Genomic DNA, 14462 nt, shown 5'->3' with positions numbered 1-14462 from the left:
AGATATACTGTAATGTTATGCCATTAGAAAGATTTATTCCAGAGACATAGAGAATTCATTGTTTAAAATCATAAATTTATTTTTATCAATTAATTTAACTAAAAGAGAGATTATATGAGTTTCCGAATATAGATAATGAACATTACCTGAGCAATCTTTATTATTTATTATGAATTAATCTTATCAAACTGTTATACATTCACACAAGAATTTTGCAAGGATTGAAGAATATGATATATTAATATTACAAAAGAATTTCTTATCTTTAATTATATTGTTACGCTCGTGCCGGATTGGCTTGAGCAAGTTCATTCGCGTGTAACAATATTATTATTATGAAATATCTTTTAATAATCTAGCATTTAATATGGGCGAGGTGGACCGCCACGCATCAAACCTGGAGGGGGACCTCTCATGCCAGGTGGTCCCATGGGTGGACCACCACGTCCTATAGGTGGCATTCCGGGTGGCATACCTGTAAAATCGCAAAAAATATATACATACACACATACATATTCCATAATAATTGTACTTAATAAATTAAAAAAAATCATAAAATTTTCTTTTAAATATATTATAAAATATTTGTTAATAAGTATCGAATAAAAAAATAAAAATATGCTAAATATTATCATGTATGCTAAATATTAAAATATGAATTTAGCAAAAGAAGAAACAATTGCTCATATGCTTATTCGTAGATTATAAAAAAAAATAAAGAGAAAAGAAAAATAATGATATCTCAAGAATCGTGGAGTTTTTTAAGAGTAAACAAATCTTACCCATCATTCCAGCTGGTGGTCCCATCATGCCTGGTGGTGGTCCACCGACTGGCATACGTGGTGGCCCACCAGGATGTATTTGAGGTGGTGCCGAGACCTGACCTCTACTGCCAGGTGTCATGATTTGTTGGGATGGACCTCCGACACCCCTGACTGGTCCCTGAAGTCCTGCTGGTACACCTGCAACGTTCGCGGGCATACCTCTGCCAGTAGCACGAGCCATACCTGGTCCTGGTGCAGCTCCTGGGATCGGTACTCTAGGCAATCCTTCCTCGGGAGGCGGTGGACCTTCTACTGTCAAAGAAACAATATTCTCGCCACGTAGAAGTACAAAACCCAGCACACGTTTTTCTTCTCTCTCCGGTTGCTTCGTATTTTTCGGCTTGATCTTACGAAACTCCTCACAATCGCCAAGAATCAAATTCATATGTTTATCAAAAGCCTTGAACGTGCCTATAAATGTTCTAGAATCTTGTAAGATGATCCTAACTCTATAGTTAATATGCTGTAGCATCTTATTATTCTTGCCAATCGTCTGAAAAATAATTTGTTATTTAAAAAATATGTATATCTTTATATTAACAATCTTATATTTATTTAAAAATAAATTATTTAGATACAATTTATTCAGTATGCTTATATGCGTGTTCATAGACATATTTATATTATTTAGATATCAAGTTGAACGAATACTGATAAAATAATATTATTAACAATAAAACATGTTTTATGCTAAAAACTCTGTATTTTAAAAAAGTCCCAGAATTTTGCTCCATTAATGTGTACTCAACTTTGTCGGAATAAATAGATGTTATTATCTTTAAAAGACCTGTCGTATATATACTTTTTAAATATATATTGTTTATTCATTATCTTCGTTTTTTTAATATAAAGTTTTTTTAATATATCTTAATTTTATTTATTATAAAAACTTTGCTTGGAAAATTAATCCAACATTTGATTTGGTTAGAATTGCGAGTTTAAGCCTCAAACGCAAAATAATTCAAAAGGATCACAAGTCGAGAAAAATTTTAAAGATTATTACGTTAATAAAGAATTAATGATTATTATTGTTGCTTACCATCTTGGCTGATTGTTTTCAACGTAGAGCACAAAAATTAGTTGTGAAAAATCCGCACGGAACTTTTACCGCATAACCTCTCCTGATATGAAGAAAGTAAACCGCCAAACACGGCACTGTATCCAATTGTACTTTAAAGTGCATCCATAGTGTAAATATATAATGAGTGTTTTCCATTTGATGACACAAATCAAAATTGGCAGGGGGCCACAAAAATGGAGGGTCTCTACAGCTTGATTTTTTTTTATTCATTTAAATTTTTTTTATAACTTTAAATTTAAATATATTTGCTTACAATTAGAAGAATTCCAATTTTATTCAAATTGCAAATTGATGAAGTAATTTAGTAACGCATTGATTGATTCGCCATATTTTAGGAAACTCGTCCTACATTTTAATACCTATATTTGTGTTATTTTTAAATTTCTAATATAATTAAAATTAAATATTTTAAAAGTATTAACAAATATAAATTTCTTACATTACATTTTAAATCGTGAAAGCTCTGCTTCTTTACACATAACGCAGAGTTCTTATTGAATATCGCTCGATATAAAGCAGAGTTCTTATTGGATGTCGCTCATCGCTGATCTCTCTTTATACCCAATACAATAAGCTGATATTCATAGGCTGTGATCAAAGTCTCGCTACAAATGCTTTGAAGGGTTTGATGGACCAATTACCAGATGTACAAGTATGAAATGACGATTTGAGAAACAGATGGCGCACCAATGCAGTGTGAAGTACAAAGATTTAACATTATACACCATTTTATTGTACCATCAACAAGTATCAAACGCGCAAAGTGATTTGATTGAAAAGTGTTTGCATAATATTGTGTTGCTGTGTTTAATATGACGAAATTTGTACCAAATAAGGAGCATTCGCGGACAGCATTAATTTTTTGTTTTCATTTGAAGGAAACTGCTGCGGAATCATACCGATTACTTGGAGAAGCTTATGGTGAACATGCTCCATCGCAAAAAACATGTGAACGATGGTTTCAGCGTTTCAAAATTGGAGATTTCGATGTTGCAGACAAGGAACACGGAAAACCGCCCAAAAAGTACGAAGACGTGGAATTGCAAGCATTGCTGGATGAAGATGATTCACAAACACAAAAACAACTCGCAGAGCAATTGAGCGTTAGTCAACAAGCTGTTTCCAATCGCCTACGAGAGATGGGAAAGATTCAGAAAGTCGGCAGATGGGTGCCACATGAATTGAACGAGAGACAGATGGAGAGGCGCAAAAACACATGTGAAATTTTGCTCGAACGATACAGAAGAAAGTCATTCTTGCATCGTATCGTTACTGGGAATGAAAAGTGGATTTTTTTTGAGAATCCCAAGCGTAAAAAATCATGGGACCCAGGCACACCATCCACATCGACTGCAAGACCGAATCGCTTTGGCAGGAAGACGATGCTCTGTATTTGGTGGGACCAGAAGGGTGTGGTCTATTATGAGCTATTGAAGCCTGACGAAACGGTTAATACCAAACGTTATCAACAACAATTGATCGATTTGAACCGTTCGCTGCTTAAAAAACGACCAGAATACCAAAAGAGGCAACACAAGATCATTTTTCTCCATGACAATACTCCATCACATACGGCAAAATCAGTTCGGGACACATTGGAAGCACTCAGCTGGGAAGTTCTACCCCATGCGGCTTACTCACCAGACTTGGCTCCTTCCGATTACCACTTGTTTGCATCGATGAGTCATGCACTTGCTGAGCAGCGCTTTGGTTCGTACGAAGATGTGAAAAAATGGCTCGATGAATGGTTCGCGGCAAAAGGGGAAGATTTTTACTGGCGTGGTATCCACAAATTGCCCGAAAGATGGGAAAAATGTGTAACTAACAATGGAGCATACTTTGAATAAATCTCTTTTTATTATTCTTCCGAATTTAACGTGTTTTTTTTGGGGGAAAAAAAATCGTCATTTCATATTTGTACACCTGGTAGAAGAAAGAATTTTACAAACTGACCAATTAAAAAACGCTTCAAAGCGTTTGCAACATCGCGTTGACTATACCCATAGTTGGTTTTTATTTTAAGACCATCTTAAGTATTGTCTTAAGATGTTAAGACGGTTTTCTAATCGGTTTAATGACATCTTAAGATTGTACTTAAAACTATCTTAAATATAAGATTTGACTATGAATATAGACAGAGAGAAACTTGAATCTATTATAATTCGATAGATTTTAGTTATTTCAGCGATTTTAGCATTTTATTTCCTTATTTCATCAGGAGCACTGCAAAAAATGGACATTATCGTGTAGTTTACGTTCATTTTTTTAGAAGCAGTAACGCACGGCGATATTTTGCGGTTACAGGAGAAAGTCCCTCACGTCCTCTCTCATATTTCTCTTTGGTTTGATCATGAAGTATTTTGATATAAATATACAATTATATCTATATAAAATAATGCATATATAAAATTAAAAATAAATAATATATTATATAATATAATAATGTTATTAATATATTAATTATAAGCAATGAAAATGCGAAAAAATAGAAACTGAAGAAACTATCATTACTGTAAAATCTGATATTTTTGTAGATTTTATAATAATTTATATGATTATTTCAGTTTTAGAGCAATTTCGATTAATTAATTTATAATTAATCAGCAATTCAGTTTTACATACCATGTTAACATATGTATAGAATTATTAATTTTCAGTTTCGATACGTGCAACGATCATTATATATATTATAAATAGAAATTTTGCTTCATAAATGATTTTACCAATTAAATTAATTGCTGAATAAATTAATTAAGGTTCGTTCAAAATCCAAGATAATATGTATTATATCATTTTATATGAAACAAGACTCAGAAATGTACAAATGCTTAGTATGAATACTTTTTTAGATAAAATTTTAATTTGTTTTTTATATATAAAAAATGCAAGTATCATTGCAGCCAAAAAAATAATTTCCGCGTAAATTTTTTATTTTTCGCGTAAATGTGCTGCATTCACGATCTATAGAAAGATGAATGTTCGATAAGCTCAATGAAAAATTCATTCGACTTCGTTGTCACTCTCTATCAATTTGTATGTAATTTTAAATATTATAAATAATTTATGTAAATTTCGCAAGTATGCGTGTCGAAGAAAAGCAAACTGTTCAAGTTGCTCCCTGCAAATTAAACACCATTAATCCTATCGTTAAACATGAACAATCTCAACGAGCAAACAATTCTAGCTTGTACAGAAAAGTAAAAAGGAATATCATGTAATATTAAAAAAATTATTATGCAAGATAATAGTATAAGTAATACGCGAATTTAATTTTTATCTAAGATTTTGGATGAATCGAAGTGTTCTAGTGGAGACAATTTGTCTTTTCAATCTTCAATAGGCGTGATCAATGCGAATGAAGTTCCGAATACATTAAGCGAGATTAAAAATTTAGATATCGAGAAATATGATACATCCACATCTAAAAATATGATTCAACAACTTGAATATGTTTCGTGGAAATACAAAAATCCGTATAGTGTTTCTATTACCAATCATATGGATTGTGGAAAATCTAATCACACATTAGGTAAATATAACACTTTAATACAATAACAGTATTACTTCATTACATATTAGTAATCGATTATTTAATAAAATTATAATCATAATTTGTGGTAATTATGTTAGTCAAGTAAGTAATCATTAAATTTTTTTATTTGTTACTTATTGGGATATTACAAATCTCTTTATGTAATAAAAACTTTGTTTGTAACATTAATTCTTGTGTTAAACACGTGTAATTAAAATCTTATATTGATGATACAATTTGTAAGTTGACATAATGCATAAGAAATATTTTTTAAAAAGTACAAATCAAACATTAGGTAATCGAATTATGTTGTAACATTGTAGAGAATGTTTTCAAAGAGGACGAGCCTCAGGAAGGAAGAGCAAAGCAAAGCATTCTCTCCAATTGTCGAGAGTATCTAGCTACCTATCAGGAATCTTGTGGTACACCACGTACCGAATATTCCTTCGCTGCTTTGATTGTAGTAATGGCTCAGGCTACAGCACGATCTTTGTTAGGACTGATATACATGATTATTAATGTTGTTCCTGTTATTCAGGTGATTATATAGCGCTTTTCTAAATCCTCTATATCAGCGAATCGTCGAAAGTAAAGGATTAAACGTGTATCTCTTGAAACATTCCAGATGTTTTCTTTCATATTGAGATTCGTATTAGACAAGATAATCGATATACGCAGAACTAAGAATATTCAGCAAGTAGCTGTGAAACTTACAATTTTCATCATACAATTGCTCAGTGTGTACGTTTGCCTTATATTTATACTTGGCTTTATTGTTTTGCCAATTGTACAAATGGCAATTGGTATTGTAACTAAATTTGTAATGCGCAATTAAAATGCAATATTATATTGTAAAAGACAAATAAAATCATAATAGTGTTAGCCTTACAGAAATTCTTTAATTGCGATTTAATCTTTCTTTGTACAAATTTATGAGCACACATAACAATCATTTCTTTACAATACCTTATATGATAAAATTCACGAATCAGTTTGAGAACTGATTCGGACTAGAAGGCAATGAAATTGAGAAAAAGACGCTTAATACAAAACAGCAGCTAAAATGACTGAAAACACCAAGAAAATAGTGTTCAGCTCGATAATGTTTGCCGTGGCCCATCCACATTCTAGCTCCATTTTTAACAAATTTGACAACGATACGTTGTTTTTGTTCAGACAGAACGTTTCGCGGATATCGTCATCCCAACCATTGTCCCAACAATTAAATTCATCGCTCTCCTCTCGCTCGAAATTATGGAATTCGTCGTAAGAAATACATTGGTCCTCTTGATATTGTCTGTGCTTCCTTTGCCATATTTCTATCCAGCTATGAAAAGAAATTATTATTGCTCATCTTAGGAGATCAATTAATATTTTGCTAATTAGCAATAATGAAGTTCCAACATTGAAGAATTAAGTTACAAAAAGAATAAAACTTAATAAATTTTAAAATCAAGTAAATGTATTAATTTGTCTTCTGTATCGCCATATTTTGAAATAATGATATTACAGTTTACTAATATATGCTTTGTTTCTTTTAAATCTATATTCAATGTTCTTTTACTATCCTTTACTATAACAATTTGATTTTATTGTATCATACCCAATATCGCAATCGCAATTGACATGACTATTCGCTAATCGAAGTTTCATAAGGAATCGCTGGCCTGGTACTCCCGGTTTGTAACTGGATGATGGATTATGCAATGATCGTATATCGCTATTGCGAATTTCTACAGTTACATTACGCACACGCTGTGCGTTTCTAAATATTTCTCGCGGCACAATTGCCACGCTGGTATTGTATAAATTGAAGTGAAGATGGGGATTTCGCATACCCTAAAAAGTTACTCAATATATACTTAATAATATTTAATATTTTTAAATACAATTCATGACTTTAATTACTTTTATTAAAATTTAAACTTTATGATAATATAAAATTATTACAGTAGTAATCAAAAATCAAATAAAATTTAATAAGTTAACTAATTCTGAATAAGAATTATTTTGATCCAAACAGTTAAATTTTCGTTTAAATAAAAAATATGTTCATGAAAAAATGCATCGAAAATTTCACAAAAATCTTTTAATTATGAGTTAAAAAATGAAAACTTACGTGTAGTATCTCTGGATGTATAGTCTTTAAAGCTTTACCAGTCAACGTAATTTTGTATAATTTATAAGGCAATTTCCCTCTCATTTCTTTCTCTAGATTGGTGTCATTTTGAATCTATTACAAATATTATATGTTCAGTAAATCTAATTTTTATATGTACGCTATTCCAGTACTCACATCAATGAGCAAATGTTTTAAACCATGGTTATATTCTAGGATGTTGGGAAAGTTGAAATTCTTTATATTGTACGCAGTAATGTGTAATTTGCGGAGTTTGGTAGCTTTGCAAAGTGCTCCTGCCTACAAAAATCGATTCGTGTCTATGACGAGATTTTGCAAAATTTGTGACATGCAAATTCGAAATATAAATACAATCTTACTTCAAAGCTTGACAGACTGAGTTTTCGTATATCAAGCTCTTCGAGACTATCAGCCACACCAAGAAAACTAGTATTTGTAATAGCAGTAATGGGATTGTTTGCCAAATTGAAGGTTTTTAATTCTGGTAATGTGTGAGTAATCAATGGTACCACCGTTAAATCATTATAACTTAAATCTAAATAATGAAGAGATGTAAGATTGGACGACATTTCCGGGGAAATCGATGCCAATCCATTATGTGCCAGATTTAAAGTTTGCAATCGTCTTAGAGGCAACTCTGGAATCTACATTACATATTACATGCTACTGTTCTATACGCTTTTTGTGTATAGAATATAATAAAATACTTACACTTAAGAGAGAAATATTGCTCAGACCAAGATACAGAAGTGTGTCCTCTAAACCATAGAACGTCCTTCCGCGGCTTTCCAAAATAAGTTGTTTATTGTGGCTTAAGTCAAGATGAGCTAGATATGGTAAATCAGAAAATACGCCGTCGTCTAATCTAACAAGTCGATTATACGATAGATCTAACCACACAAGACCCTATTGAAAAATAATACATTAAAAAATATACAAATATAATGTATATATTATAATATATACATATTATATAATATATAATAATACGCATAATATAATCTATAATATAATTACTAGCAGTAAACAATTAAATGACATAGTTAATAAAAAAAGTAGCTATCTTAGAATTCTCAGAGTAATAAACGTACTCTAAGTCTGAATATTGTGTCGGTGGTATGAATCCCCGATAGTATGTTCCAGGACATATCCAAATTTGCTAAATTTGCAGTGGAAGTTACCGACATACTTTTAACGGGCAGTCTCGTGAATTGATTGTGCGAGAGATCAAGACTCTCTATATCAGAGTCAGTAAACATGTTATCTGGCAGTGTTCTCAGCTTGTTATGAGACAAATCCACGATGCGCAATTTCTTCAAGGATCTTAGAGTCTCCGCTGGGATGTCTGTGATTTCGTTCCAAGAGAAAAATAACACTTGCAAGTTATTTGTATTCTTCAAACAATCAAAATATATCTCTATCAACCCGTTATGTCTCAAGTCGAGCCATTGCAAGTGAGGCATATTGCCAAAGACATCCTGAGTGATGTTTCTTAATTGATTGTTTGACAGATACAGATGAGTGAGTGAATACTCGACCGGCTTGAAGTAATACTTCGTAATATCGGAGATATTATTGTAACTCAAATCCAGAACTTTGATGTTCGATTGCACATTACCACTAACTAAAAGAAATGTGGAAATTAAGAATATCAGTTTAAAAATAATAATAGCTGTAAATAAAAACAGTTTAATAAGTAGAGAAAATAAATAATATTAAATAGTTTAAATAAAATAAAATAAAACGAAATAATTCAAAATTAAATTTTATATTATTTATAATTTCTAAATTGAAAAATTCCTTTTGAATATTCCTTTTGAAATTTAACATTGTAAAAAGATTGTAAACTCACCGCCAGATGAAGATATGAAAGAGGTGCTATTTACCCATAATCTTGAAATTTCATTATGGCTAACGTTGACTTTGAATGATGATAATGTACCCACTTGATCGAATGAGGCGAAGTCAAATTCATTAAGATTGTTATATGCGAGATCAAGAAACTCAAGATCTGGTAAATTCTAAAACAATATTTTCATCAATAATATATATTATTATAAAAGTATTCTTTTCAAATCATTAATTTGTCAAAATATAAATAAATTAAATCACTGAATTTTTACTTAGAACGAATACAAAATAATTAACACTTATAGAATTATTTTTTAACAATAAAAATTATAATTTTAATTGCATTAAATTTTAAAAATCCAAATGGCAGAATCTTTATTTTTAATTAATTCTAAATTGATTTTTAATTTAACAAAGATTTAGCCTGTATGCATATATTAAATTACTTGAAAGGCTTCATCGGTGATGTCTCTAATCTTATTGCCGCGCAAATTGATATATTTAAGTCGGTTCATATTTATAAAGGCTCGTTTTTCGATCCTCTCGATAGTATTATCCTCCAGATTAATTGTCATTAAAGCCGACAAATCGATGAATGTATGAGTTTGCAAATCTCTCACTTGATTAAAAGCGAAGTTGATTTCTTCCAGAGTTGAATGGATGTCACCCTAATCAAATAATTTTTTGTCATATAAGATACATGTTATACAAAGAAGAAATTTACCTGAAAGGTACCCTTCAGTATGCTATCAATTTCGTTATCTTGAAGCTCAATGCGTTTTATCCTTTTTAAAAAATGAAAAGATGTAGCAGATAAAGATCGTATCTTGTTATTGCTAAGGTCAAGATGCTGTAAATTTGTTAACGATTTAAATGGCCGATTTGGTATTTCAGAAATTGAGGAGGAGAGACCATGAGACATCCTTAATGTTAAAAGAGAATAGCCCACCTATATATAAATATTTCAAAAAAAATTTAGGCAACTTTGTATTATTTATATAATTTTCTTATTATAATATAGTAACATTTAAACCGGTATTCATAGTTGATTCTTATATCTAAGACCAACTTAAGCATGGTGACATTAAGATGTCATAAGCCAGATTCGTATTGCATTTTAAGACATTAAACAATCTTAAACAATAAGAATAAATTATGAACATCGGTTTTAATGTTACAAATTAACTTTTATAAAGATTTAATTCCTTTAACTTACTCCTATAGCACAAAGTTGCACAAAAGTTGCAGCAATACTGTTGCAGCATTGCATGTTGTAACAATAATGCAGAAATTTTGCAGCGATATTGCTGCAAATTCTATGTTGTATGGGATATTAAGTTCTAGCTAACTAAGAAAATGTAATAAGCGAAATAAAAAATTTACCTCTGAGAAAGCATCATCATCTATAGTCGATATCGAGTTTTCAGAAAAATCAAGATATTTGATTCCGCGAACGTGCATGAAAGCGTGATTTTTTATCGTATTCAGATTACTATTAATTATTCGTAATTCTTTGATATCCATACCAAATTCTAGAAAATCATTCGCTGATAAGATTGCCTGTGGCATTCGGGAGATCGAGAGGAAACGCAAATTTCTCATTTGTCGTAGGTCTTGAAGGGAAATCATGCTGTTCTGCTTGCCACTGAGGTCCAAATTATACAAATATTGGAAGCCACTAAAAACTTCAGCTAAAAATATACATCATGAGGATCATGCTTGTTTTGTGTCCATTAATTGTAAAAAATATGCACTATTTACTTGGCGAAAATGTGTTGATACGATTCTCGCGGAAGATAAGCGTACGCAGAAGATCGAATTCTTGAAATAGATGATTAGGAAGCATAGTTATATTATTTCCTGACACGTCCAATAACTCGAGCGACGATTCCAAGCCGACTAAGTTGGCCGAGTTGATCTCCAGCAAATCGCAATCGCTCAGATATAACTCACGAATGCGCGAATCTTTGAATGTACCCTCCTTTAATTACAAATATTCGATATATATAACTATCAATGCTATTATTCAATAGATATTATCAATATAAGATCTATATAATTTCTTAAGTATTTCTAAATATTCTTCCAATTTCGTGATGTGTTTGATTTAAATCTTATCAAATTATATATAATTTTTAATTTATTATCATACCTCGATAGTCATCAAAGGGTTGCCTCTAAGATATGTGTGATTGACCTTGTAAAAATGTTGAAAATCACCGGATGCGAGAGTTTCGATTTGATTATAATCTAGTTGCAATACATCCAGAGACATCTGTATACTCCTGATCTCCGGTTCTTGTTGAACATGCAGCATTTTCGATATTTTGTTATAACTGAGATCAAGGACCTTCATACGTTTCAATGAAAACAATTGGATATACGGCACATATGTCAGTTGATTGTCATTCAAATAAAGATGTGTCAGGTGAGCCATCCCATCCCTGAATACCGAAGGATCGATCTCTTTCAAACTATTTTCTCGAAGATCAAGGATCTCTAAATATGTGAGACTAACGAAGGCATCGGCTGGCAATTTCTCAATCGCGTTTTTTCCCAAACGTAGAATTTGCAAAGAGTTCTCTAAACCACGCCAATTTTCCGGCACAATGCGAGATATCTTGTTGCCTGCATACAAAATTATGCATGTGATAATATTTTCACTTTTCAACTACTTATTATGTTACATAAATTTTTCTGTATAATATTTTTAAAGCTATTATAAATAATAATATTCTCTTTTGTATTCAATCTAAATAAATATTCTGATTAATCTCTTTTGTATTCAATCTAAATAAATATTCTGTGAACTTATTATTAGATTAAGAAATTCGGTACATTTTTATTTAAAAATTTATTCAATTAAGATTGTATGTAAAATTATTACTAGAGCCCGGAGATTAAAATTCTGAGATCATGTCAACTGTAATTATTACATCTCATCCCTCATCATTGTAGCTTCGTTATCATGGCTTTGAGTGAGTGACAGTAGGGAGAATCGAACTCGCTACGGTTGACTCGAATCAATACATCAATCGACGGATTCTTAATTGTTATAAACTTTAGTAATCTTCTACATGATATTATGCTTTTAGATTATTATGAGAGTCAATAGATTTTTCAAAACTATAATTTGGTACAATTATATTTGATTTATTTCGGTAAAAGCGATAGCGAATACCTGTGAGTTCGAGAACTTCCAGTTTTTGTAAATGTTTAAATGATTTGCTCGGTATGCTTGCAAGTTGATTGTAGGACAAGTCGAGCATCGATAATGATCTCTCAAGACCTAGAAAGGCTTCTTCTGGAATATCCGACAGAGGATTATGCTTAATCTGTAGTTGATAGAGACCTAAAATATATAAAATATACAAAACATTACATTATTTTGGAAAAAAAACATCATCTATTCTTTACATATCTGTAGATCAAATGTATTTTTACAACTAAAAATACATTTAATATTTTATTAAAGTAAAAATACTGTTTTTAAATCATATAAAAATATGAAATGAAAATGTGAAATATTTGTAATGAAAATTGAAAAAAAAAAGATAACATGATATGTAGTCTGTGATTCTTCATTTTATGAATCGTAATATTAATTAATTCAATCAAATACCAGTATTCATAAGATACTGTGGCTGTAGAACCCTCAGCCCATTGTTCTCCAGTTGCAGCATATACATTTTAGATGAATTAATCGGCTGCGGTATTCGTGGCATCGGTACACTGTAGCATGCTACTTTGCCAAGATCCGGCATGGCTTTCGAACAAGTACAAAGCGGATTAAAGAAACACGATGGATAGTGGACCGGTAGTTCGTGCATCCGCGCCATGGACGCCCACATCATTAGCAACAGGGTGATCACCAGCATAGCGTACGCGATCTTCACCAAAGTAAAAAGCTTCTGCAAATCATCGATTCCGTATATTGGATTCGCTTCAAAGGTGACATCGTGTAAGGACAGACACACTCTTTTTGTTATAAGTAAAACCTCTATCCAAATATATGTAAAGTTCTCCAAACATTAATAATTACTTAAAGATGATGCGATGAGTAAATGTATTGACACGTGCTGCCTCAATATTATACGAATTATTAGAAATACCTGTAATTTGCACAATTAATCACATTAAACAAATCATTATTACATTTATCATTATCATTTTGAATGCTTGAAGGTTGGGTTTCTAAGCGTCAGTTCACGTCAAATATCATGTGTATAATTTTAATTATTATAATTATTCATTTGTGACAATCTATCATAATTTTGCCATCCATTTCATTTTTCTTGCTTCGAAAGTTCAATAAACTTTCCTTATATGAAAATCTTATTGTGTTTTTATAATCTCTCATACAAAAGAGATATCATCCTTTTAAACTTTCAAAACAGTACACTTTGTCTCTCTTTGTTTTTAATAATGATTATTCCTTATGCAAAGTACTGCCGAAATCTTCAATAGCTGTAATACGATTAATGAAGACTACATTCGCAGACGAGTTACAAATAGGAATTTTACCATGCTCTTTTAGATTGTCCTCTGCTTCTTTCCGTATATTGTATTCCTTCGCAAACATCGAACAACAAACACTAACTGATCGTACGCGGTACAGACACATTCGATCGCTGTTGTTTGCGCGATAGGGCTTCGGGTGCACACTGACAGTCTCAGTGCTTCTCTTTACCCAATTATCAACATTATATTTCATTAGACAGCGATCGAAAGTTGTGTGCATAAAGCCATTTAAGAATCCACTCGTTGATGTCTATAAGTATATTTAAACCGCATAGTCAGAATAACAGTTTCGCGACTATCACATTCAATTTTGACATTCCGATATTATTTCAAATTTTCGCATAAAAGCTTTAATTTCATCTTTTCATTTAGATATAGCAGCGCACAGTGATATAAGAATGGATAGAAGATTGATAGAAAATATCATAGTTAAAACAACCATATATTTAGGCGAATTATAAAATTTTTCTTATCTATATATTATTATATATAAAAACGATACGTCTGTTTCGA

At 31.3% G+C, this 14462-nt stretch overlaps 3 protein-coding genes across 3 annotated transcripts; 1 reads left to right on the top strand and 2 right to left on the bottom strand.

The window, feature by feature from the left end:
• Positions 1-131: 131 nt before the first annotated feature.
• LOC108690321 (small nuclear ribonucleoprotein-associated protein B) lies at positions 132-1954 on the bottom strand. The gene is made up of 3 exons (XM_018197551.1): positions 1864-1954; positions 783-1317; positions 132-475 (listed from the first exon to the last, which is right to left on the bottom strand). Exons 1-3 carry the CDS (start codon positions 1864-1866, stop codon positions 363-365), a joined length of 651 nt encoding a protein of 216 aa, XP_018053040.1. The 5' UTR covers positions 1867-1954; the 3' UTR covers positions 132-362.
• A 3031-nt stretch (positions 1955-4985) lies between these two features.
• LOC108690315 lies at positions 4986-6272 on the top strand. The gene is made up of 4 exons (XM_018197543.1): positions 4986-5102; positions 5188-5434; positions 5761-5975; positions 6063-6272. Exons 1-4 carry the CDS (start codon positions 4986-4988, stop codon positions 6270-6272), a joined length of 789 nt encoding a protein of 262 aa, XP_018053032.1.
• Positions 6273-6399: 127 nt separating this feature from the next.
• On the bottom strand, positions 6400-14156 carry LOC108690318 (chaoptin). Its single transcript, XM_018197547.1, has 16 exons — positions 13953-14156; positions 13051-13339; positions 12610-12780; positions 11581-12056; positions 11190-11409; positions 10812-11119; positions 10153-10377; positions 9875-10096; positions 9430-9598; positions 8669-9201; positions 8289-8483; positions 7937-8221; positions 7734-7856; positions 7557-7670; positions 7041-7276; positions 6400-6764 (listed from the first exon to the last, which is right to left on the bottom strand). The coding sequence occupies exons 1-16, from the start codon at positions 13953-13955 to the stop codon at positions 6479-6481; spliced, it is 3855 nt and encodes a 1284-aa protein (XP_018053036.1). The 5' UTR covers positions 13956-14156; the 3' UTR covers positions 6400-6478.
• Positions 14157-14462: the final 306 nt, after the last annotated feature.

This window comes from Atta colombica, unplaced genomic scaffold (genome assembly GCF_001594045.1).
Source record: "Atta colombica isolate Treedump-2 unplaced genomic scaffold, Acol1.0 scaffold311, whole genome shotgun sequence".
Classification (NCBI taxonomy): domain Eukaryota; kingdom Metazoa; phylum Arthropoda; class Insecta; order Hymenoptera; family Formicidae; genus Atta; species Atta colombica.
Note: the sequence above shows the minus strand (reverse complement) of the source record. Positions and strands in the feature narration are given on the sequence as shown.

Coding starts and splice junctions, on each gene's coding strand:
- LOC108690318 (XM_018197547.1), bottom strand. Junction 11,410..11,580: donor ACCCTTTGATGACTATCGAG/GTATGATAATAA, acceptor TTGTAATTAAAG/GAGGGTACATTCAAAGATTC. Junction 7,671..7,733: donor TAAAACATTTGCTCATTGAT/GTGAGTACTGGA, acceptor TATTTGTAATAG/ATTCAAAATGACACCAATCT.
- LOC108690315 (XM_018197543.1), top strand. CDS start 4,986: ATGCGTGTCGAAGAAAAGCAAACTGTTCAAGTTGCTCCCTGCAAATTA. Junction 5,103..5,187: donor ATTCTAGCTTGTACAGAAAA/GTAAAAAGGAAT, acceptor TTTTTATCTAAG/ATTTTGGATGAATCGAAGTG. Junction 5,976..6,062: donor ATGTTGTTCCTGTTATTCAG/GTGATTATATAG, acceptor GAAACATTCCAG/ATGTTTTCTTTCATATTGAG.
- LOC108690321 (XM_018197551.1), bottom strand. Junction 476..782: donor ACCACCAGCTGGAATGATGG/GTAAGATTTGTT, acceptor GCGATTTTACAG/GTATGCCACCCGGAATGCCA.